At 44.3% G+C, this 24,967-nt stretch overlaps 1 protein-coding gene across 2 annotated transcripts in view; it reads right to left on the reverse strand.

Annotated features, from left to right (window-relative positions):
* Window positions 1-268: 268 nt before the first annotated feature.
* LRIG2 (leucine rich repeats and immunoglobulin like domains 2) overlaps window positions 269-24,967 on the reverse strand; it is a 37,823-nt gene continuing 13,124 nt past the window's right edge. Inside the window, exons 12-17 of one of the 2 annotated variants that reach the window (XR_004371828.2) lie at window positions 22,297-22,617; window positions 20,866-21,147; window positions 19,430-19,879; window positions 18,697-18,846; window positions 6,499-6,621; window positions 269-419 (exon numbers count right to left, since the gene is read on the reverse strand). Coding sequence is in view for 1 of the 2 variants with exons in the window: in XM_032766630.2 (XP_032622521.1) it covers window positions 13,359-13,591; window positions 14,206-14,490; window positions 18,697-18,846; window positions 19,430-19,879; window positions 20,866-21,147; window positions 22,297-22,617 (1,721 nt within the window). In the remaining variant the exon portion in view is untranslated. Of the gene's footprint in view, window positions 420-6,498; window positions 6,622-8,487; window positions 13,592-14,205; window positions 14,491-18,696; window positions 18,847-19,429; window positions 19,880-20,865; window positions 21,148-22,296; window positions 22,618-24,967 lie in introns of those variants that run through there. The other variant, XM_032766630.2, reaches the window with a different exon arrangement.

Raw genomic sequence — 24,967 nt, forward strand, 5'->3', positions numbered from 1 at the left:
TGTATTACACCCTATCCAACAAGTGATCGTAAGGACTCTGACTTAACAGAGCATCAGGCAGGTGACGCAACAAAGTCAGTGTTACATGGGGAGCCACACAGAATCCCAGATGTTAGAGCATTTCAAACCACTAGATGATGCAATTTGTCATTTAAATTTTTCCCACAAAACACTTCTTAAAAGAAACTATAAGAGAGCAGTCAGTGTAAAGACAAGATGCCCCCCCCAGGGCTGGGAAACACGGAGACGGGGGCTAACTCACCTTCCTTTTGCTCTGTGTTTCCTTCTCCTGCCCTGGCAAGCATGCAGCAGACAGGTTCACCTTGTGGGTTACCCACAGCTGTGATACTGGGCTAGGGGCCAGTCTGGAACTGTGAGAACGCTGGTTCTGGGAAGTGACACACCAAGTCCGATGAATGCTGTGAACAGGAGAAACAATGATACATCACTACCCTCCCTAATGCAAACTCAGGGAGCATTGCTAATTACAGAAAAGCAAGAGCTAGTTCAGATCTCCAGCTACAGGTCAACAGCTCTGCTAGGTTTTGTAATTAAGCAAAGAGACGCAGCACGTATCAACCTAGGAACTTGCTCGCTAACAGACACTTTGTCGGCTCACAACAAACTTTCTAGACAGTGCCATCACTCACCTAAACAGCTCCAGGCAATTTGCCTGGTCCCATCACCTGGGTTGCATCCTGCCTGCTGCCAACGCCCATTAGTGTCTGTGCTGGCAGATGGGTGCTGGCTGCTTTGACAATTCCTTGAACAAGGAAAAACAAAAAGCAACAAGTACCCATTTGGATAGTCACGCTCCACCACTATGGAGTCACTGTCTGGTTATAGGCCACATTATAACAGCGTGACCAGGTCTATGTATGCAGACTTCTCATTGGCCAGAGACTGAGAAGTCTCTGTGTACCCAATGTCATTTAAGCTCACTATTCTGGGCCTCCCCAGTCCAGCACTAGGTTTCCCTAACGATACACAGCTGCCATCTGGCACCACTCCCAGTGGAATTCAGCCTGTGAATTCAGTGAATAATCTCAGTGCCTGCTGCTAAGAGCAGAACATGGCTGTTACCAGCTCTCTACCCCTCATAGCCTGCTCCTTATTCTCCACAGGGAATCCCAGACAGAACACACTGACAGTGCTTGTATCCTGCTGTTCCACTGAGCAACAGCTACACCCTCTGCCAACGGGTTGCAGTGAAGCCACAGGCTCCTGCTGACCGTGGGCCCAAAGCGTTCCACAGAAATGCCCTGGTGCTTTAGAGCTGCATGGGGAATGTGCTGGGCATGCTGGATGCTATTTGAGTGGCTTATCTCCCTGCCTGCAATAACAATGAGTGCCTCTTGTCTCGGGGAGCCTGAACCAGCACAGCAGCCCCTGTCCCTGCGGTGGAGGAGAGCAGCCAAATAAGGAAGGGTAAATGTTAGCCACAGGCACCAGAGCATACCCCCAACCCTGACAAGTAACGCCATGGAATTTTTACTATCCAGGCAGTTCAGAGATGGCTTCTTGTAGCATACTGCACAGAGCTCAGAGTCTCAGCCTCATATACTCTGCTGCGATCCAAGCCTGCATGTAGCTAGACAGATGCTATGCCCGCTAAATCATCCCACCCAGCTAAGTAATTCCCCATGCTGATGGCCTGAGTCTCTGCAGTAAAAGCTGCCAGCTGCTGCACATCTCTAGTGACTCAGCTATCTGGACTCTTGCTCACTAAGGGACAACTAACTTGCCCAGAGCCCAGCACCCATCTCAAAGAATGAGGCCAAGTGACTTCCAGATGTGCGTGGGTGGGAGTGAAATACTGCGGAGATTGCGCCAGCCCAATGGCTGCGGAGCTGCTCCATGTGTGGAGGACAGAAAGATGCACATGGGAATAGAGCTCAGCAGAGGAGGGCATGCAACCCCCTGTATCCTCCCTCCTGCCTGCGCAAAACAATTCACCAGTTCTGGTGCAAAGTGGGGAAATTTGATCCTATTGCAGTGGCCAAGTATATCAAAATCCTACAAGTCCAGCTGTTGGGAGCACAGTAACCTGGTCTGCAAATCAGGGCACAGGGAAGCTGCAGCCCTTCCGGTCCCTGGTGTTTGGAATTCAGCAGTATTTGTCACCGAGGGATCACATTTTCTCCCTCTCTGCAGGACAAAGCGGCCACCAGCCTGTGAGATAAACCATGCTGTGAAAATGTTATTGGCTAGAAGGGGAAGCATGATCCTCAAAGCCCTGCAGCAGTGTCAGCTCTGAGCAGAATGGAGATGAGGCTGGGAAGAGAGCACTCTCTCCAGCACATACAGATCCATCACACTGTCCTTTTAGCGCTCATCAATAAACATTTACAGTTTAATCAACATACATCCCTTTATAGAGCAAATCAATAGTTGCTCATTGGGAAGAAAATGAGATAAATAGTAGCCTTACGAGCATTTCTGTTCCCTGGTCTGGGTCCAACCCTGTGCTGCTGGATGAAATGAGACTTAAAAAATGAAGTACATGGACTTTGAGCAGTTCTCTGTAACACTGTCTGATGTTCTCCCATTTCCAGGGACAGTTGTGATTCTGCTCACACGCTAAGAGGAAGAAGCATTACAGCTCCAACAAAGAGCTGAGTTTCAACTATGGACTAAAAGGAGCAGCTGTGGTAAATGGATTGACTATATTGGTGGGGCTCAGGACTCCTGGGCTCTAAGCCTGACTTTGCCATGCCCCTGTTGTGATCTCGGGCAAGTTCCTTACCCTCTGTTTCCTCATCTATAAAATGGGTTAATGAAGCTCATCCACCAGCATAAAAATACCTTGGGAGTTACAGATGAAAAGTGCAAAGATATATGATAGATTCTCGTATCACTCTTAGCTCTGTGACACCAAGGCATGGCTGTACCCTCTGTATCAACTACCCACAGATCCTAGCTGTTTCCTCTTAAGATGCAGTGCAATCCATTCACACTGAGGAATCACGGGCACTCTGACCAGCTTCCAGCTCTTGCATATATACTTCCTGCCATCCCGTTGATATACACTCTGACACACCCACTCAAACACAGACATATATGTACATGATGGATACAGTCAAAAATCAGGGAGCTTTCATGATGCTGACATCTGGATTCAAACAGCTGCATGCTTTCTGGGGTGATGAAATCTGGTCTAACGTATTTTGCTTCAGGGTAGATGCTATAAAAATTAGGACTTTGGGTTCAATTTGTTCAGTACACTTTTGTTTAAGAACCGTAGTTTCATTCTGAAAAAGGATTGTCTCCCCCTCCCAGCTTCCCTGCCAGGATGGGCAGGGATGGTATCCCTAGCCTCTGTTTGCCAGAAGCTGGAAGTGGGCAACAGGAGATGGATCACTGGATGATTCCCTATTCCGTTCATTCCGTTTGGGGAACCTGGCACCGGCCACTGTGGGAAGACAGGATACTGGGCTAGATGGACCCTTGGTCTGAGCCTTGTGAAAGTAGAATGAATTATATTGTAAAAATAAGAATGGATTAAAGAAATGTTGTATGTACCTTTGAGCAGAAATAAGAAATGTTGAAATACAGGTGTCAGGAAAAGAAACATTAGGCATAAACAAGGGTGCTAATGGCGAAACATTACAGAAGATCGGTACTAGTTAGTAAGGCAATAAGATATGCATGGCTAGCCCAGGTAAACTTATCAGATTCTGCTTCTTTTGTTATCCTGCTAAGTGCTCCCCCCCTTTTATCTGTATAAATAAGATAGTGTGTGTCTTGTATGATGCTCACATTATCTGGGTGTATTAGCAGAGCGCCGTGCTAATAAAACAGAGTGGTCTGACAAACTGTGAGTCCTAAGTCTAACTTTGACAGCCTGTAGGACCATTCTTATGTTCCCCTATGCGCAGAGTAATTGCTCTGGCTCATGGGGTTTCAGTGCAAGGGCTGTACCTACACAGCCCAGCGAGGTATGTGGAATCTCACAAAGATGTAAGAACCAATTCCCTCCCCAGGTGGCAGGGGCTGGATTACGTCTCTTGCCGTCTCACTTCTCTGCTTCCATTACACTTGCTTGTCCCTTTTTTATGAAGGAGATGGCCTGAACGACTTGGAAACCTGGACTGCTTTGGGTACAAAGGGAAAGCTGTCATCATAAAGGGAGGAAATATCTCCTCCTTTTTTCAATAAGAATCATCATTGACTGGCAAGGATCCCACAGTCAGCAGCAGCAACTCCCACCTGCCCTTCAGTTACTGCTGAGAATAGGACATGCTGGCGAAGAGGGGGCAAAACCATTAGAGATGACGTGATTGAGACGTAGCGACACCTCCCCCAGTCTCATCTCCCGCACCAGGAGGCTGGCAGCTGCAGCATGCATTTCCCAAGGCAGGTTTATGCTCAGAAGCATAAACTAGGGTTAGTGTCTGTGGAGAAATATGAGCGCACGTTCCCCTCTTTCCTTTGTATTACTACAGTTCCTCTAAGCCTAGGTCCTTTCCCCTCTTCCAGCTATTTTCTCCTTTGGAAATGCCCCGCTGAGTGTTAAACTGATTTTTCTTCTCACATTGTTTTACTGTGTGGTGCTTGGCAAAGATGGATCCCGTGTAATGTTACATAAACTGCCCTTCTGAATCATCTATCACAGACAATTATTGCATCCTCAATGCTAATGCGCCATCTAAGGGTCAGCCTGCATAGAACAACGTCCCTTATGGAGATGAACTAAAGTCTCTGTGACAATGTCCCAAAAATAAAGGCATGTGGTGGTCAGGGAGGAAGGTAGACAGAGGATTAATGAGCACTGTAGCCTCTACATTTACAGAAGCTTCTGAAAGGGACCATAAAGTGTTATAGGGACAGATAAACTCTAGCAGCCAGAAATCAGGGAGAAGAGAAGGAGTTCTAATAAAATATCCAATTATTTTCAAATCACTGAAGGATTAAAACAGGGAGGAGACAGGAGCTGCAACAAAAATCCAAAAAATGAAAGTCATTAACAAAACCCCAGGTGGATGCAATTGTTTTCCTCTCTTTGATGGCCCAGTTTTTTAATCTCACCAAACACCAGGCTGCTGTGTTAATTTTTAAATAGGCTTGGGTAACAGACTATTAACTATGCATGATCTTTTAATAATTTTTGGTTCTGTTACTACTTCAGGGGCTGAACACGATGAACAAGCAAGCTCCTAACTTGCTACAGAAGGCAATATCAGAACACAGTTTTTTCAGGCTTTCCTTACAAGTGTGCTAAGGTACAGCCTTTCCCAATTGCACTTGGTTTATGAAGTGAGGAGCTTCGGGATACGACACTCAGGACAGGGGAGCTCTTCTAACAGTAGGGCAGTTCTGCTGCAACGGGGACAGTGCAAAGTCAGTCAAGAGAAGTTAGAAATGGCACCATGGGGACCACACTCAGAGCCAATGCCAAGTGTTGCTTTCTTCTGAGTATCTCAAAGCACTACCATTAAGCAAGTCTACCCATTTTTCAGACAAACAGCAGGAGCATGTGAAGGACCAGCAGTCAGGTATAGAATCGGGAATCCCTACACCCAGACCTCTGCTCTGACCTCTAGTAGTTTGTAGCAGAGGCCTGCCCCTCATCCGCAGGACGAAGCCGCACAAGTCCGCAAAGGCAGGCAGGCACCAAAGCTAACAGCATTTATTTGCTCTGGGTTTGGGCCCTGTTCTGCTTCCCTTTTTCCTCTCTCCAGAAGTTTTGTACAGACTTATCCCAGTGCAGCCACCCTGATGGTCAGTTCCCTTCCCAATAGAAAGCTGTGCCTTAGAGTCCCAATGAGCCCTATAGGCACACATGGGAACTGAATGAGGTGCACTTAAGTAGCTGAGCCGTCACATGGAGCGTCTACCAGGTACACTACAAGCCTGCACAACGCTACCAGGCAAGAGCGGCAGCTAGCTGATGGCCCTTCTGCAGCTGCAAAGCCTCTTTCAACAGCTGGCAGCAAAGCCAGGCCTACATGCGCGTCAGCTAGCACTCCTGGAAAAGCACAGTGCAGAGCCTGGCATCTGGATTTTACTCCTGCCAATTTAGTCCCCTGGGTGACCCTGCTGCTTGGCTCTGCTGCAGCAGCAGCGGGGGGAGGGGGGGGGGGAGGAAGAAAGAGGCCAAGAGTTCCCATATGTCACACTCCCACAACCAGTGACATGCCAAGTGACTAATACAGTCATGCACATCAACCACTGCTCTTTGCAACTAGGGCTTTGCTCCTGCAAACTTCCCTTGTAGATCAGAGCAGACCTGCAGTAACTTGCACCTCCCTGCTTTGGAGTAGATTTGGGGGTGGGATTTTAGCACAAAGATTAGGGCAGATGAAGCTAGAGCGGGCGCACAGAGCTATGTCAAAGCAAGTGAACACACAAAACAGCAGTGTCCAAGATGGAGCATGGGGGGTGGTGGGGGGAAGGAGACAGAATGGTTATACATTCCTTACCAGAACAAGAGACAGTGCAAGAAGGAATATATTGAAAGAAAATGGGTAAACTAAGTAAAGGAAAGCAAAAACCTACCACAGTTCTCAGAGAAAGGTTGGCACAGCTCTCTGGGAGATGTCCCGTCTCCCACTTCTGCAGTGAACAGCTGGGGGTTTGCTCACATCACCAGTCGTAGCCGGGATACCTGGCTACTAGGACCTGGAACAAGAACACCAGCTCATGTCAAATGAACTGACAGTTGCCAAAAGGAAACTATCTGTGGTCACTAGCGGGATATGCATGTCTGAGTGGAAAACAACAGCAGAGTGGCTTGCCCTGTATAGGTAGCCTAGACCATGGCAGGTACCCTGAGCCTTACAGAAGTGCACACCATCCTGCTCCAGGGCAAGGCTGGGGGAGTTTCCTACTGGAAAAGTGTTATAAAATGAAGATGACAAACAGAATGATTTCTTCCTCCACTAAAAGCAATTTAAAAAAAAAAAAACAGACTGAAAAGATAAATGGTCTGAAATTGAAAGTAATTCACTTTTCCAGATGGAAGGCAGGAGACAGGAACAAAGCTGGTAATTAAGAATCATCTGCTATGAATACTAAATGCCTGCCACAGCATGCACAAGAAGGGCACACAAGCAAGAGGCTGCAAATCTTCCAAAACCAGATCATTCTAGTTACATCAGCTCAGACATCTTAGTTACAATGGCTGAATCTTGCTACTGGCACCTTGCTGCAGAATTCTCTTGGGACCTAGTATGAATGAGCCATTAGCTAGCCAGCTTCAGCTAGATCTCAAATATCTTTTCCTTCAGAAAGTCTTTCCACGGAACTGATATCACAAACACTAAGAAGAGTAAAAACTTCCCAGGCATCAAAGGTTCTGCACATTTTCTTAGAAGAGATGGACTTTCAGTTTGAACAATGACACTAAGAACTGACAAGTAGCCCACGGATCTGTTTGGACACTTAGATCTAATCTGATTTTTAGCTATGATTTGCTAAAATACATTAGATTGTACAATCATGTAAGCAGTTGTACATATATGAAATATATCGGACTAATTCCAGTTCAGTATTTGGCTATTTGCGAGGTTTATCTTGAGTGGTTATACTTGGCCAAGTGTCGGCAAACATTAGTTGCACTTATTGTATTGACTACTTTCTTGCGGTTAACCAAGAAAACTAACATCTTGAAAATGCCTGCATCCCTGTTAGCCTAGAGTACATTCCTGTCTTCTTACCGGGGAAAAACACAGCCCTGGTTTACGTTTCCACAGGTGAGAATGGAAGACTGAAATACTGTAACATTATATTAAACTGTGTATGTGTAGGAGCCATCTCACTAGTAGGGCTTGCAATATGCTACATCACTCCAGTGCAGAGGCTCCAGATGAGGGATATTTGATAGGAGTCTAGGAATCCTTTTTCAACCCATTACACTAACTATATCCTGTGTTAGGAATAAGTGACACCTTGCGCATTGATGCCAACAGACTCTCTCTGATGGTCTGTTAGGCTGTCCCTATAGCACTTGTGCTATGTTGTAGTTTTAATCTATTTGCACAGAGATTGCCACTTGCAGTCATTTCTTCCCAACTCATCCCCACATTCTTAGAGATAGAAGTGGATTAAACCACTCAGCTCCCTCTAATGCAGGTAAGGCTGTACAATGCATCAGCAACTGGCAGGATCAACACTTCGGAGTTCAGACTCATATGCTCAAATCTCACCTATTGAGGGTATGGCTCAATCCCAATGGAGCAGCCAGCTGCCACTCTGCTACCACATATGGAATCCAGCTCTGGAACCAGGCGATGTCCCTTATCCAGGGACAGAAGGGATGAGAATCACTGAGGACCCCATACCCTTCCAATTGTTCAAATCAAGAGTATGCTCATGATAGTCACTTACATATGAAGAAACATCCACCTTTCATATTAAGAGAAGAACTAGTCCCTCTCCCCACTTGACTGTCACCTAGTTTACCGCATTTTCTCTGGAAGATTTAAGTCTGTTTTTTGTGACTGTCGTGTGCCCTGTATGCGATAGAAGCCACACCAGAGACTCTCACTGTATGTAGTGTTTTATTGGATGACGGTAAATTACAATAGACAAAAGTGTGTTACACATGCTATACAAAATATACATTCTTATAAGTGAGAAAAATAGAGATACTAGGAAAGAGTAACAGTAAACAAGGGCAGATCTGTAGACAGTGCCTTAGACACACCCATTATTAGAGCTGCTTCACTTTGGCATTGACTGACAAAGATGGGTATGTTTATGGGAAACAGAGTAACTTCTGTTATTCTCTGCAAATCAGACAAATCTCTTGGTAAACAGATGGGTGAATGTCTTAGCAAAACATAGGTAGCTGCATCATCCTGTTTCTAACTGTGAAATTTAGGAGCTGTTGCTCTTAAAACTGCAGTTGGAAACTTGCCTGTTTTTCAGAATGCAAAAGTAGTACATTGGTAAGTAAGTCAAGGCTATGTACAACCAGCTTAAAACCACTTTGAAGAGGCCACTGTTTATGCCAGGACACTAAGTAAATCTGTTCTATTGCAGGTAGCATAACTTATAAGCCTTAAATCTGATTCTGCACTCCATACAAGACAACACTGCTTTTGACTTCACTGGGAGTTCTGAGTACCAGGGCAGATGAGGCTCCCTAACCTGTCACGCACACCAAGTTAGCATCAGTGGGTTGCACAAACAGAGAAGCTAATGCCATGTTGACTTGTGCTCCATACAAAATAGAGGGACGGGGAAATAAATGTTTGCCAAATGGAAAGAGGAAAAAGCACAGCAGAAATGAAGTGTTATTTTTCTGCTGCCAAGAGATCATGGCTCTCAACATGCTGTGGACACATGCTATGCCACATTGACCTTTATCATGTATGACCAAATCAGGCAGAAAGCCTGAAATGATGTAAGCTTCCCATTGCAGCAATTTCATAATTAGCACTTCTGATGTGATTTTAGGCTATCAGAGTATATCTACAGATTTTTGGAGTGAGCCTCCCAGCCCAGCTCAACAGAATTGGGTTGCAGGGCTTGTGCTAGTGCTCAAACAGTAGCTGTGTAGCACTTGGAAGTTGCAGCTCCGGCTCTGACACTTACCGCCAGCCCCAGGCTTTAGGGCCCGAGCCGCAACTTCCAAATGCTGTCTACACAGCTACTTTCAGAGAGCTAGCTCGAGTGTTGAGCTGCTTTGGGATCCTCACTCCAAAATACTGTGGAGAGATACCCATAGACAACAGCAGCATTCTTTGGAGCAAAGGTAAGTTCAGGCTAAAATCACTATATGCCTTCCTAGATGCAGTTCAGAGAGAATCTTAGGGTTTCCACCCACTCCTCCCATCAGGTACTTAAGAATTTCCCTTTGAGCTGTAGTGAGTGTTACATTTAGTAGACCAAAAATATTGAGAACCTCAAAGCACTGAGGGACTAAAATGCCAGCGTTTAGTTCTACTTTATCTGAACATCAAAAACAACTGACTCCCCCCCACAGTACAGCTGCTGGACTACCTTACGCTTTGCTTTAAGAACTCTGGGATAACTGCCACTGCTGAATCTTTGGTCCTTGTTTGCCTGGATCTGACCACCAGCCACGCCTGAGAAGGAAAGTAATGGATATTTTCAAATATGTTTGAGGAGCCTCACTTACCCTGTAGGTGAGCTGATCTTTGGCTCAAGTAAGTTCTAGCTGTGGTCTCTGAGAGGGGAAGTCACCTGAGATGCCTCAAACCTTACAATCCCATCTAAGAAGTGAACAGCAGGAGAAGTCACTAGTTCTTGCAGAGTTCTACCTTTTGGTTTGATGCAGACTGCGTTTTTCCTTCTAAAATTGAGAGTCACGGTGCTGAATCCACCACTGATTAGTGGATTTTCTAGAGACTGAACAAAGGCATCAGTGATCAGGAGGAAAGCCCTGGGGATCTTATTTACTGGAGACAAAATACACCAGGAAGGACACCACCACCAAGTGCTTTAGCTATAAGCTCACTGTCCTTGAAGATGCAAAATAGATGAAAATCATGAAAAAACAAATGTAAAATGAGCATCTCTACCTAGATGATTTTACCAGAAAGTGACAGCTTTTTAGACAGTTTAGGATTATATTACTCCTTTGATATATGTTATTGGTGATACTTCTGTGCCTGTGCTGCTGGGGAGAAGACATTCATCGAGTGGTTCTGTTGCTAACATGTCACACACAGAACCTCAGCAGTAAGGGGAACTGCTTTCCAAATGTAGGGAAAAGATGGCTAGTAGTGGATTTAAGTTTTAAAGTTTCCTGATTTTTCAAAGATGAGTCTTTTACCTTTTAAATATTTAGGGTGAAATCCTGGCTTCACTAAAGTCAGTGCAAGTTTCTGAACTAACTTCAATGAGCTAGGATTTCACCTCTGATATTTTGACGGATAGCTTTCAGAAGTGCATATTCACCATTGCTGTGGAACAGCTTACTAGAAAACCCACATAACACAATACATCATGACACTTCACCATGGACATCCACTTCACAGCTTGCCCCCAGTAATCTAAATGTCTAACTGCTGCATACTCAGTACTCACCCTTTTGCAATGGATTGGAGATATTCAAATACATTAAGGGCTATTATAAAGAGGATAGTGATCAATTGTTCTCCATGTCCATGGTAGGACAAATCGTAAACAGCTTAATCTTCAGCAAGGGAGATTTGGGTTAATTTTTTGGAGAACTTTTTAGCTATAAGGGTAATTACAATCTAGAACAGGCTTCCAAGGGGGGATGGGGAATCCCCATCGTTGGGGGTGTTTAAGAGCTGGTTGGACAAACACCTGTCAAGGATGATCTAGGTTTATGTGGTCCAGCCTAAGCACAAGGGGCTGGACTTGATCTCATGAGGTCCCTTACAGCCCTACATTTTGTATGATTTTATGTCCAGCCTCACATATATGGTGAGTAGCTGGAGGTTTCTGGTACAGCCACCACCAATGATATGGTTGCATTTGCAATCAGAATTAGGCTTTGATGTTGACAACTCACTGAGAGGGGAAATTCACCCCCTTTTTTTGGGGTGGAGGCAGACTAAGGTCTTGTCTGCACTGGATATATCAGCCATCTGAGACCATCCACTTGTGCAAACACCTCCTCAAGACAGGAAAAATTGTTATAAGCCATGATTTGTATACCACTTTCAAGCAGGGAGAAAGTTGCACTGGTGCAAATAGTAGCCAAGTTGTCTGTCTACACTAAGTTGATATTTGCATTGGTGCAGCTTAACATTACTTTGAAGTGCACTACACTAGGTGCCTGTATCCATGCAGCAACTGATGGTTGGCCATTGCTGGCTGTAACGAGGGCAAGTCGGCCCTACAGGTAGACCTAAGGACAGGTAGCAAAGTATCAGGTCATCCAGCCAAAGGTCTCTGCTGTATATAGCATAGAAAGGTCTTTTTATAAGGACATTTTAGATCTTGGCAGAGTAAAGACAGTAGCTACTCAGAGCTCATTGATTTTTCACACCTAACACTACTTTCCCAGATGACTATGAAGAAAAGTCATTTTGCATATTCAGGCCATTGCCAAGGTATGTCACCATTTTAATCTTGTTTTGCTCGCTGCTTACAAGAACTCCCAGGAAAGTCGAGATTAGGCTCTGGTTTGTTACTTCAGGGTTTCTGTGAGACTTCATGCTCCACAGAAAATGGAGTTGGTGTTTCATACAAAGAAGTACAGAACTTTTCAAACAGATGTAAGTGGGTCAAACTTGGTGCTCAAGAAACCTGACCATGTAATGAAGAGGGAGCAGTTTACATGCATACTGTCAAGCCAGAGGCATACACAGCTGTATGTAAATCAATGCTATTCACTAGGGTCACAATTTCACTGACATCCCAACATGAAAGGATAGATCTATCCCTGAAGAAACAAGCTTTCAGATCCACAAAACCTAATCAGGACAAATCTTTATGGTTTGATAGCCAGTTCTCAAGAGTACAACAGGATGTAACAGTATTTTTGGCATAATAAAAAATATTTACATTATGGCCAACACATTTATATGTTTAGTGTATACAAAATATTTATAAATGCAAATCTATTTACAAGTAGAGCAGCAGTTCTCAAACTGTGGGTCAGGACACCAAAGTGGGTCACGACCCCATTTTAATGGGGTCGCCAGGGTTGGCTTAGACTTGCTGGGGCCCAGGGGCAAAGCCAACCCCCGAGGGCTTCAGTCCTGGGCAGCAGAACTAAGGTTACAGGCCCCCTGCCTGTGGCTAAAGCCCTTGGACTTTGACCCCCGGGCGTGGGGTAGTGTGGCTTAGCACTCCCTCCAGGGTGGCAGGGATTCAGTGGGCTCAGGTTTCAGTCTCCCCTCCTGGGATTCTGTAGTAATTTGTTGTCAGAAGGCGGTCGTGGTGCAATGAACCCCCGAACTAGAGCACTACTTTACTCATAGGAGAAAAAACAACCCTCCAAAAAGTTACCAGTCTGACACAATGATGCAACTCCTGCTAGCAGATTAAAGGAACAGAAAGCTGGACAACAGCTGTATGCTTGCAATTACTGGAGAATTCCAGGGGGAGCATGAAAGGCAACACGAAACAGCTAAGCCTTCTTGATAGAATTTTCAGAACAGACAGACAGCCTGTGTTGATATGACATCATAATGCTCATGCCTTCCAATACTCTTGTAGTGGAGTTCACTTCATTCACCAAAATTGTCCAACCATAATATAATGCTGTGGATCCCCATCTTTCCAACACAAGTAAATCCAAGAGACAAAAGCTTGCGCCATCATCCCACTCCTAGCTGAGAGTCTGTCTTGGTCCACTCAGCTTGTAATTGTAGACGTGTATACAGCATCTTTGGGCAAGGGGTTAATCCTGAGGTAGAAAATACAAAGTCAGTTGATCTGAATTTGTTTCCAAAGCTTCACTTTGCTGTTTATGTGGCTTCACTAAATTCCTGAATGTTCCGAGTCCTGTTAAAATCAAAGTTATGTTCACGTAACCTGTGGCAAGGTCTAGATGAAACAGCTTGTTCTCTTTCACCATCAATGATTCCCTCACTTCGGAGAGCTTGAGGGGCCTCCTCATGAATTGACTGCTGCTTTGGGAAGCGTGAGTGAGCCAACCCTATGTCTCTGTTTAGTCCCCATAAGGGTAGCTGAAAAGGTTCTGAGAGAAAAAAAAATGGATAGGCATTTGAGTTCATGATAAATGCACCAAAATTCTAAACAAGGATTAGATGTGATTTGGCAATAGGACATTCTTAACAAGATTATTTTCCATTTAGCTTTAAGGGCACATTTTACTGGAAGCCTTCCCACTGTAGCAATCTGTTACTGTAACCAGCTACAACATGCCTGCAAGTTTCTCCAAAGGTTCTCTGGAAGAATCACAAAAAACCTTGATTCTATTAAATTGACAATGTTTTTTTCTTCAGGTGCTTTGAAACATTAGGAATTCTATTCAGAAAACATACAAAAGTGCTATTTGGATTTCCTGGGGGACATCTGTGTGACTCTAAAACAAAGACAAGGTTGGCAGAGAAATATACTTGATATATATAATTTTTCTCAACTCTAAGAGCATTTGGACATTTGGTGGAAAGCTTCAGATTTCTGTTCATTCAAAGTGCAGTCTGGGGAGGAAGCGTTCAGTGATTAGATTAACTACCCCACACACAACAATTTGACCAGATAAAATTGGACTAGTCCAGTATGAATATATAAGGTAACAGGCAGGCTTGTGCCGTCGGACTGAAAGAAGAGGATGAGTCATGAACTTACCATTATTAGTCTGCTGGGATGAGAGTTTCTTCTCATTTATTCTGTCATGATGGATAAGAAAGGCAGACATTTCTCTGTCTACTATAAGATTATCCAGAGTTCTGGCTTCATGTTGGGTGTCTGTTGGATAGGTCTCCTTGGGCACTTGTACCATGAGACTGGACAATGTGTGATCCAGTGGGTCCTCTTCTGTAATGTATGCATAAGGACAGTACTCACGGGTCCTGGAGTAGATGTTCGCATTGTCATAACAATCTGAGCAGATCACTAATGGCCCTGTGCCACCTGACACAATGGGGGAACAAAAAATATTCTTTGTTTAAAAGAGTAGGGATGCCTGGTACAGTTGCTTTTATAGACAGGTATGATCATGCAATATCATCGTGCCATAGTGAGAAAGACACTGACACAGGATTGGTACTGAACTCCACAATGCATGCTTGCTTCTTTTGGAAAATAAGCTGCAGGAGAAATGCGTCATATTCACATGCATAGCCACCCAAATTCATGCTAGCCCGGTGACTCAGAGTTTGCCTGGGAGAACAGAAGTTTAATGTGGTGTAAAGCAAACTCATATTGCCTTGTAAGTTCTAAGAGCAAAGACGTTCCAGTATCTAATTAACATACATGTCTTCCTAATCACATTTGTATTAAAACAGTTCCTTACCCTATAATTACTGTGGTTCTTCGAGTGCTTGTCTCTAATTTCCCACTCTTGATGCACATACTCCCCATGTTCTCCAGATCAGAAGCTTTTAGCCAGGTTCTGTTTGGGTCACACCTGCATCCTGAGTACCCTTTGCACCCCCACCTCCCATCTGAGAGGATGAAGGGTGGATTGGGGCCAACCATCTCTCAGTTCCTTCACCAAAACGTAACAGGTCCTGTAGTAATAGGGCTGGAGAACAGGTCATGGAATAGATGTATATGGACAACATCTTGAAGAACCATAGTTACTGTAAAGTAAGTAACTGCTTTTTCTTCAAGTGCTTGTCCATACATATTACACTACCAGTGATCTTAATTCCTATCTAGCCTCCTGTGAAGTCTGAAACTTCATGCCATTTTATATAATCATACTTGGCAAGGAGTGTCTGGTAACTGGCAATCCTAAAGTGGAGGCTGACAGAGGGCAGAGTAGCTCTTGGTTCAGAGGAGATCCAGATATCTGAGCTCCTTTTCTTTAGGTGTTGCCTTGCAGCTTTTCTGTTCTGTCCTCTCCTGAGCAGCAGTGAAAAAAAGGGATCCAGGTGTAGGATGAGTGTAAAAGTACTAGAATTCCAAAGATGGTACCTGGGACCTTCTGTCTGCCTTTTTGGATGCTGGGGGAAAGTGATGTGGGCATCTGCCTCAGAAGCAGTGCAGTTGCTGCCTGTCCTTCCTTTATGGCATAGCCAGCCAGCCTTGCACTGAGGTGTGCAAGATGTTTAACAATTTGTGGGATATCTCCTGCACCACATCAGTTGGAATTTCTACTGTCTCTGCCATCTGTTGAAGGAAGTCAAATTTTTAAAATTAAGATTGAATGCTATTCTAAAAGATCTGCTCTAGGAATTATTCCAGGGAAGTTCTAGAGCCTGGGTTATACAAGAGGTCAGACCAGATGATCACAATGGCCCCTTCTGGCCTTGGAATCTAAGAAAAGCGCTGTAGTCCTCCAGGTGTGATGGAACAGATGGGACAACAGCATCAGGTGACGATGAGATGGCAGAAGGGCAAGTTCAGCTGACTGATCAATTTCAGAGACTTGCAATTGTTGAGGGTCACTAATTGACACCTGTGGGCTAATGCTGTTGGACCCTCCTGGACCCTACCAGGGAGGGAGATCTAGGCTTAGAGGGGGGCCTAGGAGTGAAGTTTCTTGGCATGATGGAAATCTCTTGGTGCCCAGTATAGCCATGAATGAGGGCTGTAAGCAAAATGAATTGGGAATCACAGCAGAGTGTAGCAGGAGGGGTGTCTCTGTAGATACCTTGTATTTACCACAGTAACCACAAGTCCTGGATTCTCTATATAAGGATCATAGAAAGAAACCTTGGAGTAAATAGCTGAACCGCCCCCACTATGGAGATGAGGAATATTCCTCTTCCATTGGTGGAGCTGATGCAGTAGGTGTGTCAGAATCATAGGAATAAAGGAAGGGACCTTGAGAAGTCAAGTCCAGTCTCCTGTGCTAGGGCAGGACCAAGTAAACCTAGACATCCTGACAGATGTTTCCAAAACCTGTTCTTAAAAACTTCCAATGGATAGGGAATCCACAAGCTCCATTGGAAGCCTGTTCCAGATTGTAATTATCCTTATAGCTAGAAAGTTACTTCTCATATCTAACCTAAATCTCCCCTGCTACAGATTAAGCCCATTATTTCTTGTCTTACCTTCAGTGGATATAGAGAATAATTGATCACCATCTTCTTTTTAACAGCCCTCAATGTATTTTAAGACTTACCATGTTCCCCTAGTCTTTTTTCAGGACTAAACAGACCCAGTGTTGGTTTTTTTTGTTTTTTTGTTTTTTTTTAAACCTTTCCTCATAGATCAGATTTTCTAAACCTTTTGTTGCTGTCCTCTCAACTCTCTCCAATGTGTCCCCATCTTTCCTGAAGTGTGGGGGACACTACTCCAGCTGAGACCTCACTAGTCCTGAGCAGAGTGAAACAGTTACCTCCCATGTCTTACATGAAACATCCTGGTAATACACCGCAAGATAATATTAGCCTTTTTCGCAACTGCATCACATTGTTGACTGATTCCATTTGTGATCCGGTGTAACCCTCAGGTCCTTTTTAGCAATACTGCCAGCTAGCTAGTTTTTCCCCCATTTTGTAATTGTACCTTTGATTTTTCCTCCCTAAATGCAATACTTTACATTTGTCTTTATTGAATTTCATCTCGTTGAATTCAGACCAATTCATCAAGGCTGTTTTGAATTCTAATCCTGTCCTCTAAACTGCTTGCAACCCCAGCCAGCTTGGTGTCATCTGCAAATTTTATACACACACTCTTATTTCATTATCCAAATCATTAATAAAGATATTGACTAGTACTGGACCCAGGACTGACCCCTGCAGGACACTAGATATGCCCTCCCAGTTTGACAGTGAACCACTGACAACTACTTTTTGAGTATAGTCTTTCAACTAGTTGTGTACCCACTTTATTAGTAATTTCACAGACCATAGTTCCCTAATTTGTTTTTATGATAATGTCATATGGGACTGTATCAAAAGCCTTAGTAGGTTTGGGAAAATCTTTTATCGGTACGCTACACACCTCTGGTGCCGAAGAAATAACAGTGATTGATATAGCTAGGGGAATGTTTATGATTTATGATAATGGTGACTCAGAAGACAGATGCTACTAGATCTACTGCTGTGTATCTCAGCATCAAGACCATCAGTACCAGAAGCAGCAACTGTGGTGGATGGGGCAGAACATTTGTGCTAACAAAATTTGTACCAAAGTAGCTGGTACTGGAACAGAAAGCCTCAGTGTCAGTATGAAGTGCCCAACAGGCAGTGTCGCAGAGACAGACAGATGGAAACTGCTTGAGAGTGCTCTTTGGCTGGTACTGGTATATGGAGAACAGTGTTTTTGGGTACAGAGGAACCCAAGTTGGGTCCTGTGCTACTCTTGCGAGAGGAAAGCTGAAACGATCTATGCCTCTTTGACAGGTTCTCAGACAAAAGTCTGTTCTTCGCTAGAGAAGAGGATGACTGCATCCTACTGCTTTCAGTAAATGTAAATGACTTGAAGTGGAAGCAGTAGAGGAGTGCTTCTCAGAAGCTGGGGCTCTAGAGGCAGTCATAACATTCATACTCAACTGAGTACTTCTGGTGGAGGATTGTTCAGATCTGGGTGGATATTATTTACCCTGATCAGAGGCTGACCTCACTAACTTGTCTATAAGATCAAACTTCCCTTGCCTTATGGGTTCTTTTAGAAAAAATACGAACAAATGGAGCATTTATCAACAATATGCCTCCCAAGGGATGCAGCACACTTACATGAAGGACCATACTTGAACATAAAAGATTTTTGCTCAGCCATAAGGGCTGAAGCCCAGTATCCAGAAAAGCTTTCCAGAATTGAACCCGAATACATGACTACCCAAAGCAAATCAAACTCTGATCTACACTGCATAGGTAACTTGTACAAACCACAAGGGACAGGCACATTGCTCTCAGTCCTGTTCTGCAGCCATGGGCTGCTCCACCCTTTGTGCCACAGGGGGCCAGGAGGGCATTTGGGCACAGACACAGTCCCAATGAATTGTCAACCATTCTGATCTTGAGCATATGGGGAGCATGCACCCCGAAAGTGAAATATATACAGACCAGCACTCTAAGAAGAAGAGGTAGGGTTTTCAAATTTAGAGTAAAGAAAAATCTAAAATTTCTATTTCTAGAGTCTAAAACATTTAACCTTCAATGCTAATGCCATTATCTATTACCCTGCTTTGCATAATGCTACAATGCAAAGGGGCATACTTACCATCTGTTCCCTTGCGCACATAGCCATTTGCAGGAGGCATAAGTTGTTGATGGCTTCCTGCCTCTGAGTTGCTGTAGCCTTCTTGAGGTTCAGAAAGAGTTCCTTGGGAGGATAAATAACTGGGAATATCTGCAGGTAAATTCATCTCCTCTGAAAGATGCACAGAGATTAACATTGACTATCTCAACAGTAAGTGACAGTATTTCAAAGTGGTGCTGATGCTATTCAGCAGACTAATGCAAACATACTGAGAAATGGATTTCATTCATATGCCATTCCCATTCTCCTCAAGAAATTAAAAATCCACATACCCGGCTAAGAGAGACTAACCAAAAAGCAAGCAGAACCAGTCAACATCTTACTCTAAGTCTTGCAAGTGTTCTCACCCAGACATAAATTTCAAATTCTTAATTTACTACCAACTTTGTGAACTTCATTTGTTTCCCTCATTTCAGAAGAGCACTATGATTGACACGGTATAACATATTTAATGTTAAGGAATGCATGTTTGAGTTCTTTCTCTGTCTCTGGTGAGAGGGAGAGAGAAAGAAATGCTAGAGAAGGCCTGAATATACCCAGTTGACCCTATGCATAAACCAAGAATTCAGCTGTGACAAACAAAGGCTTCCCCCTACCCCCGTGAGGTCTCTTCCTTTACATACTTTATGGAATTATTTCATTTAGTTATAGGTTAAAACACAACAGAAGTAAGCTGGCCTTGTATTTTACCTACCTGTGTTAGTGATGCTGTAGTCTTCACTTTTTCTCCGCATGTGATATATAACTATAACCCATACCAAAGAGGTGCCCACAACACAGCAGACTACAACAATAATCACAATGCCAACTGTCGTCCAGCCATCTTCCTCGTGTAAAATACCACTTTGGGAGGAATCACAACTTGGGGAAGATAATACATTTAAGTAAATATGGCCACGCTCTGTGCCAAGTGTGTTGGACATAATGCACGTATATTTCCCAGCATCCTCTAATCCAGCATCCACGATGATAAGGAGTTGATTGGCAGCAGCAAAGAAGTGTCGTTCTGTTACTGTTAGGGGCCCATCATCTTTAGTCCAGTTCAGGCGAGGGGCTGGACTGCCACCAGCTATACACTGCAGCACGGCAGTTTCACCTCGGGTTACTGCCCTGTCTTCCAGAGGCCTAACAAACGAAGGAGTTTCTGGATATGGTGGAGAGAAAGAAAAGTTATTTTAATATTGTAAAGTCAAATAGGATTAAAAAAGATAATTGCACAGAATCTCAATTGCAGCCTTCCTATGTGTATCAAATATTTAGAATCCAATCCCAGAGTTTGAAAATAGAAATGGGCAAAGAGAACAGCAGCCAGGAAATAACTGTGACAGATATGTGATGGAAGACACTTCCATGAATGGTGGACTCACTGGAACTGATCTTGACAGAGCTCTGCTGAATACATTGAAGATAAACACTGCATGGGGTGATAAGAAGTCTTTTCCATTTCTATAGTTTATATATGACCTTCATGTAAAAAAATGGTAGAGGATCTTCAAAAAACCCCCACCAAAACCAGCCCTTCTCGTGGTATTTCCTTCCTATACCAGCTCAGCATAGTCCCAGTCGCCTGTGATTAAGTTCAGCTCCCTGAGTCAAAGCTGGAATTATCAAATCTATAAAAATCAACCTAGTCAAGAAGCGTCTCCATAATTCTCCCCCCCCAAACCCGTGCTCACACATACAGTAAATGAAGCTGCAGACTAGGTGCACAGTAAACCACTGGTCAGAGGTTATTTCATTATGCAGATTGATATGGACAACAGACAAAGAGCAGAATTAGAAACGGTTTCCAAGGTTGGCATTCAACTTCTCCAAGATAATGCGAGTCAACAACAAGGAACTCTGCTGTAGCCACACACATTATCAAAATACATTTCTTCCATGGTTCTTTACTGCAAAACGCCATCTACAACCAGATAAGTAGAACACTGGTCCTTTTATAGCTTAGTCACATTTTTTAAGATGGCTCAAACTGCTACCTTAAGATCAGAGAAACATGCCATTTTGGTAGCACTCTAATTTACATCCAATTCATTTAGATTCCCTATCAACTTCTCATGTAAGTCAGCTACCACCATCATCACAAAAAGTGAAAGGATCTGTACAGTTCCAGAATTATGCTTTCCTTACCCAACACAGTCAGTGTGGCATTTGCTGATAGACCTCCTGCGATGTTTTGTGCCATACAGCTATAGATTCCCATATCTTCTATTTTTACATTTGCGATGAAGAACACATCATCTTCAGGCATAACATGCATTCGCCTCTCTCGTGCTGCAGGGAAGTCTGTGCCACCGTCTTTCTGCCATGAGATCTGGGGAGAGGGGTGGCCCTCAGCAGCACACTCAAGTCGGGCCATGGCCCCAGTACGGATAGTTAGATCCATGGGGGTTTTCAGAAAGGAAGGCAGCTCTGCAGTGGAGAAGACATTATGAACTGAATGTGAAAACATTTTCAGATCAGGGCACACAATAGCAAAGTTCTTCTCTATACTAGAGGAGTGAACTGTAGCAGATCTTACAGACTTTTGCAATTCTTTTAAAGGATTGTAGGAATTACACAAATGCAGTATATTCTTTTATTTAAAATTCTATAATGGAATACTAAATCTGCAATGCCCCATTAAGATCATCTTAGTGGGGGACAAATGTCCCAACCGCTACCTCTCAGTAAAAGGTGAAAGCAGTACGGCTTAGCTTAACTCACAAGTCTTTATTTGCTCATACTTTTCTGTCCCCTGTAAAAGAGGTAAATTATACATTAATAACTAATAGCAATATCATACATGGTCCTGCTAAGTGCTCACAGGCTCTCCCCCCACTAGGAGAGAGTCAATGCCTTTGGAGGAAGCCAGTCAAAACTGGTGTCTCCTAGAATGGATTTTTGCTCTGGACAGACAGTCCCCTCCACTTATCTAGTGTTCTCTAAAGGGTTAGTTTAACATGGGTTTCTCGGCCATCTTCTTTTAGGTCATGAAAACAGAAGCCTTAAATGGGGCTCAAATACCTCAATACAATGGCTGTTTCCTCAGTTTTATGTGGTAGATCTACTCGTGTGTGTCCCTCAGCTTTGCAAGTGTTTATAGGGGAAGGGTGGCTGGCTCAGCCAACCTGGGGAGCTTTCAGTTTAGAAACAGTAATGCTGCACCCATTTTGCTGGACTGGAGAGAGAATTACTCACAAATTGTGATTAGAGCTTAGTGAAAACTTAAATCAAATTTTGAAAACATTAATGCCCAAAAGTGTTGTAATTTTTGACCACTTATGGAAATGATAGGTTTGATAACTATGATAAATGCTGAAAATATCATGCAAATTTTTCAGCCAGCTCTGGACATTACTCCTCTCCACAGACCCATTATAGAAGCAGCCAGTTTTATTCCTGCTTTTGTGAGCCTCTTTATGGAGTCTGAACAAACATTGGAACAACTTCAATGAGGGGGAAATCATAAGCTTTTGTAAATCACAACTAGCTTCAAAAGCATTTTTCTAAATAAAAAGTTTAATTATAACCTCAGATGAAAAAAAAGAAAGTTTCTCTTTTGTTAGCATATCTGCTTACCATTGACAGTCAGTTTGGCTTTGTTGGAATAATTGGAACCAAAGTGATTGGTGACAATGCACTGGTATTTCCCTTCATCGGTGAAATTCACATAGAAAAGATGCAGGACTGTGGTGTACTCAAGGACCTCTCCATCTTGCTGCTGATACCTGGCAAAATGCTCAACTTCTGCATCATACAAAATTTCGCTGTCTTTACGCCATGCAGTGGACATTGGTGAATCACTAGTGCTTACTGCAGTGCAAGTCAAAGTCACATTTATGCCTCTTAGAGCAATTGTGCTCTCAGGATGTACTCTTATCTGTGGTTTAGGAAAGTCATCTGTGAAAGGAATAGCAAGATTAATCAGCAAAGAATCCTGTGGCACCTTACAGACTAACAGACGTTTTGGAGAACGAGCTTTCGTGGGTGAATACCCACTTCGTCAGATGCATCTGACGAAGTGGGTATTCACCCCTGAAAGCTCGTGCTCCAAAATGTCCGTTAGTCTGTAAGGTGCGACAGGATTCTTAGCTGCTTTTACAGATCCAGACTAACACGGCTACCCCTCTGAAGATTAATCAGGTTTTCCCTTCAGCATGCAGCTGATGTCGCAAGAAAAATATTGAAAGGTATTTTATGGGGAAATAATGCTGTTTGTATTGTAGTAACATCTGCTTCCACTGCTTATTCCCCACATTAAATTATCTTCAGTTTGACATCAGTCAGCTGCTGGGTAAATGAAACTGTGAAACAGGATTATGACAACAGGTGGGGGCACAGACAAACAACAAGAACAGATGAGGTGAAAGACACCTCAAGGTCTTCATCAGGATCCTGTATTTTCCAGTTCCCTGGATTTGCTACAGATTATATACACAGATGCATAATTGTGCTACATAATCTAATTTTATTTTTTAAGGGATAGAAACTCTTATTGCAGCAAAGACATCTTTATAGGCATCACACAATGTAAACTGGTGGCTTGCAGCGATATGTCTGCATACAAAACAACCTAAAGAAACCTCTCTGAGAAAGATGAGCTGTCCTATTCCTCCTGAAAGTGTGTTGACTGATGTCTGGTGACAATTTACATGTCAACATACCTATTTCAATGCTTACTGTTTTAACAAAAAGCTTCAGTTGTGCTAATCCATTTGCAGATGTTAGGCTGGGAGTACTGAGGTAGGAATTAGGAGTTCAAGACCCACCAAAGATTGCTAGTGACCAATATAGGAGGTAGGGTGCTGGGGAAAACAGACATGTGGGTGGATGGATAAGAATGGCCAGGTGGTTAAGGTGCTAGCTTGGAACTCAGGACACATGGATTAAATTCTCAGCTCTTCCACAGAGTCCTTGTGTGATCTTAGACAAGTCAGTTTCCACCTCAATTTCCCCCATCTATAAAATGTAGATAACAGCACTTTCCTACCTCACAATCCTTTCACAAGGATTAATATGTTCAAGTTTGTGAGGCACTCTGATATTATGACAAAGGAAGCCAAATAAGTATTACCCTCTCCAGGATGCCCAGACTATCCTGTGGTATCAAAAATTTAAGCTACCCATGCTCTCCTAGGTACTAAGAGAACCACTATTACTGGGTTCAACACCTTCTACAAAGCAGACAATCAAGAACTTGAGCCACATCAAATTTTCATAGTAAACTAAAGGATCCTGTCACAGGACTTCCCCTCTTATCGAATCATAGAACTGGAAGAGACCTCAAGAGGTCATCTAGTTCAGTCCCCTGCACTCAAAGCAGGACTAGGTATTATCTAGATCAGGGGTTGGCAACCTACGGCATGCGTGCCACCTTTGGCACGGGAACTGATTTTGCCTGGCATGCGGCTGTCAGCCGGGGTCCCAGCCGCCAGCCCTGCTCAGCATGCGGCCAGCTGAGTAAACGGAATCCCAGGCCGACAGAAGCTGAGTGGGGCCAGCGGCCGGGAACCCAGACCAGCAACAAGTGCGCCCCCTGGCTCCCCCCTCACTGTGGTCGGGTTCAGTGGCTCCTCGAAGTGTGAGCCAACGAGGCGTGGAGCCCTGAGCCTCCTGTGCGAGGGGTGGCGGCAGCAGCTCACACTCCAGGGAGCCATAGAGCCTGAGCGTGGTGAACAGGGGGCACATGGGGGGAGCTGTCTGCATGCATGTATTCACTGCAGGAGCCCCCCCCCCGGGGGGGGGGTATTGGGCCACAGCACAGGCAGGCACACCCGCCGGCTCTCCTCTCACTGTGCTCGGGTTCTGCGGCTCAAGGAAGTGTGAGCCGCCACCGCTGCCCCTCTTGCAGCTCCCCCACTCCCGCTGCCTCAGCACTCCACATGGAGTTTTGCCTCCACATGGAACCAGCATCTGACCGGCATGGGCCTGGTAAGAGGAGTCCCAGGGGGCAGTCAGGGAGCAGGCGAAGGGTTGGAGGAGTCCCCAGGGGTCTGTCTGGGGGCAAGGGTGTGGATAAGGGTTGGGGCAGTCAGGGGACAAGGAGCAAGTGGGGGTTGGGGGTTCTGACCAGGGCAATCGGGGTGGGAAGTGGGAGGGAGTGGATGAGGGTGGGGTTAGGGCAGGGCTTTCCCTTCTTTATTGATTGTTGAAATATGGTAACCCTAGGCGAGGGAGGAGCTGGGGGGCGCACGGGGGCTAGCACCCGCATACATCCATATAGCCTGCAGGAGCCCTGGGGGGGGCGCTG

Source organism: Chelonoidis abingdonii, chromosome 4, assembly GCF_003597395.2.
Source record: "Chelonoidis abingdonii isolate Lonesome George chromosome 4, CheloAbing_2.0, whole genome shotgun sequence".
Taxonomy (NCBI): domain Eukaryota; kingdom Metazoa; phylum Chordata; order Testudines; family Testudinidae; genus Chelonoidis; species Chelonoidis abingdonii.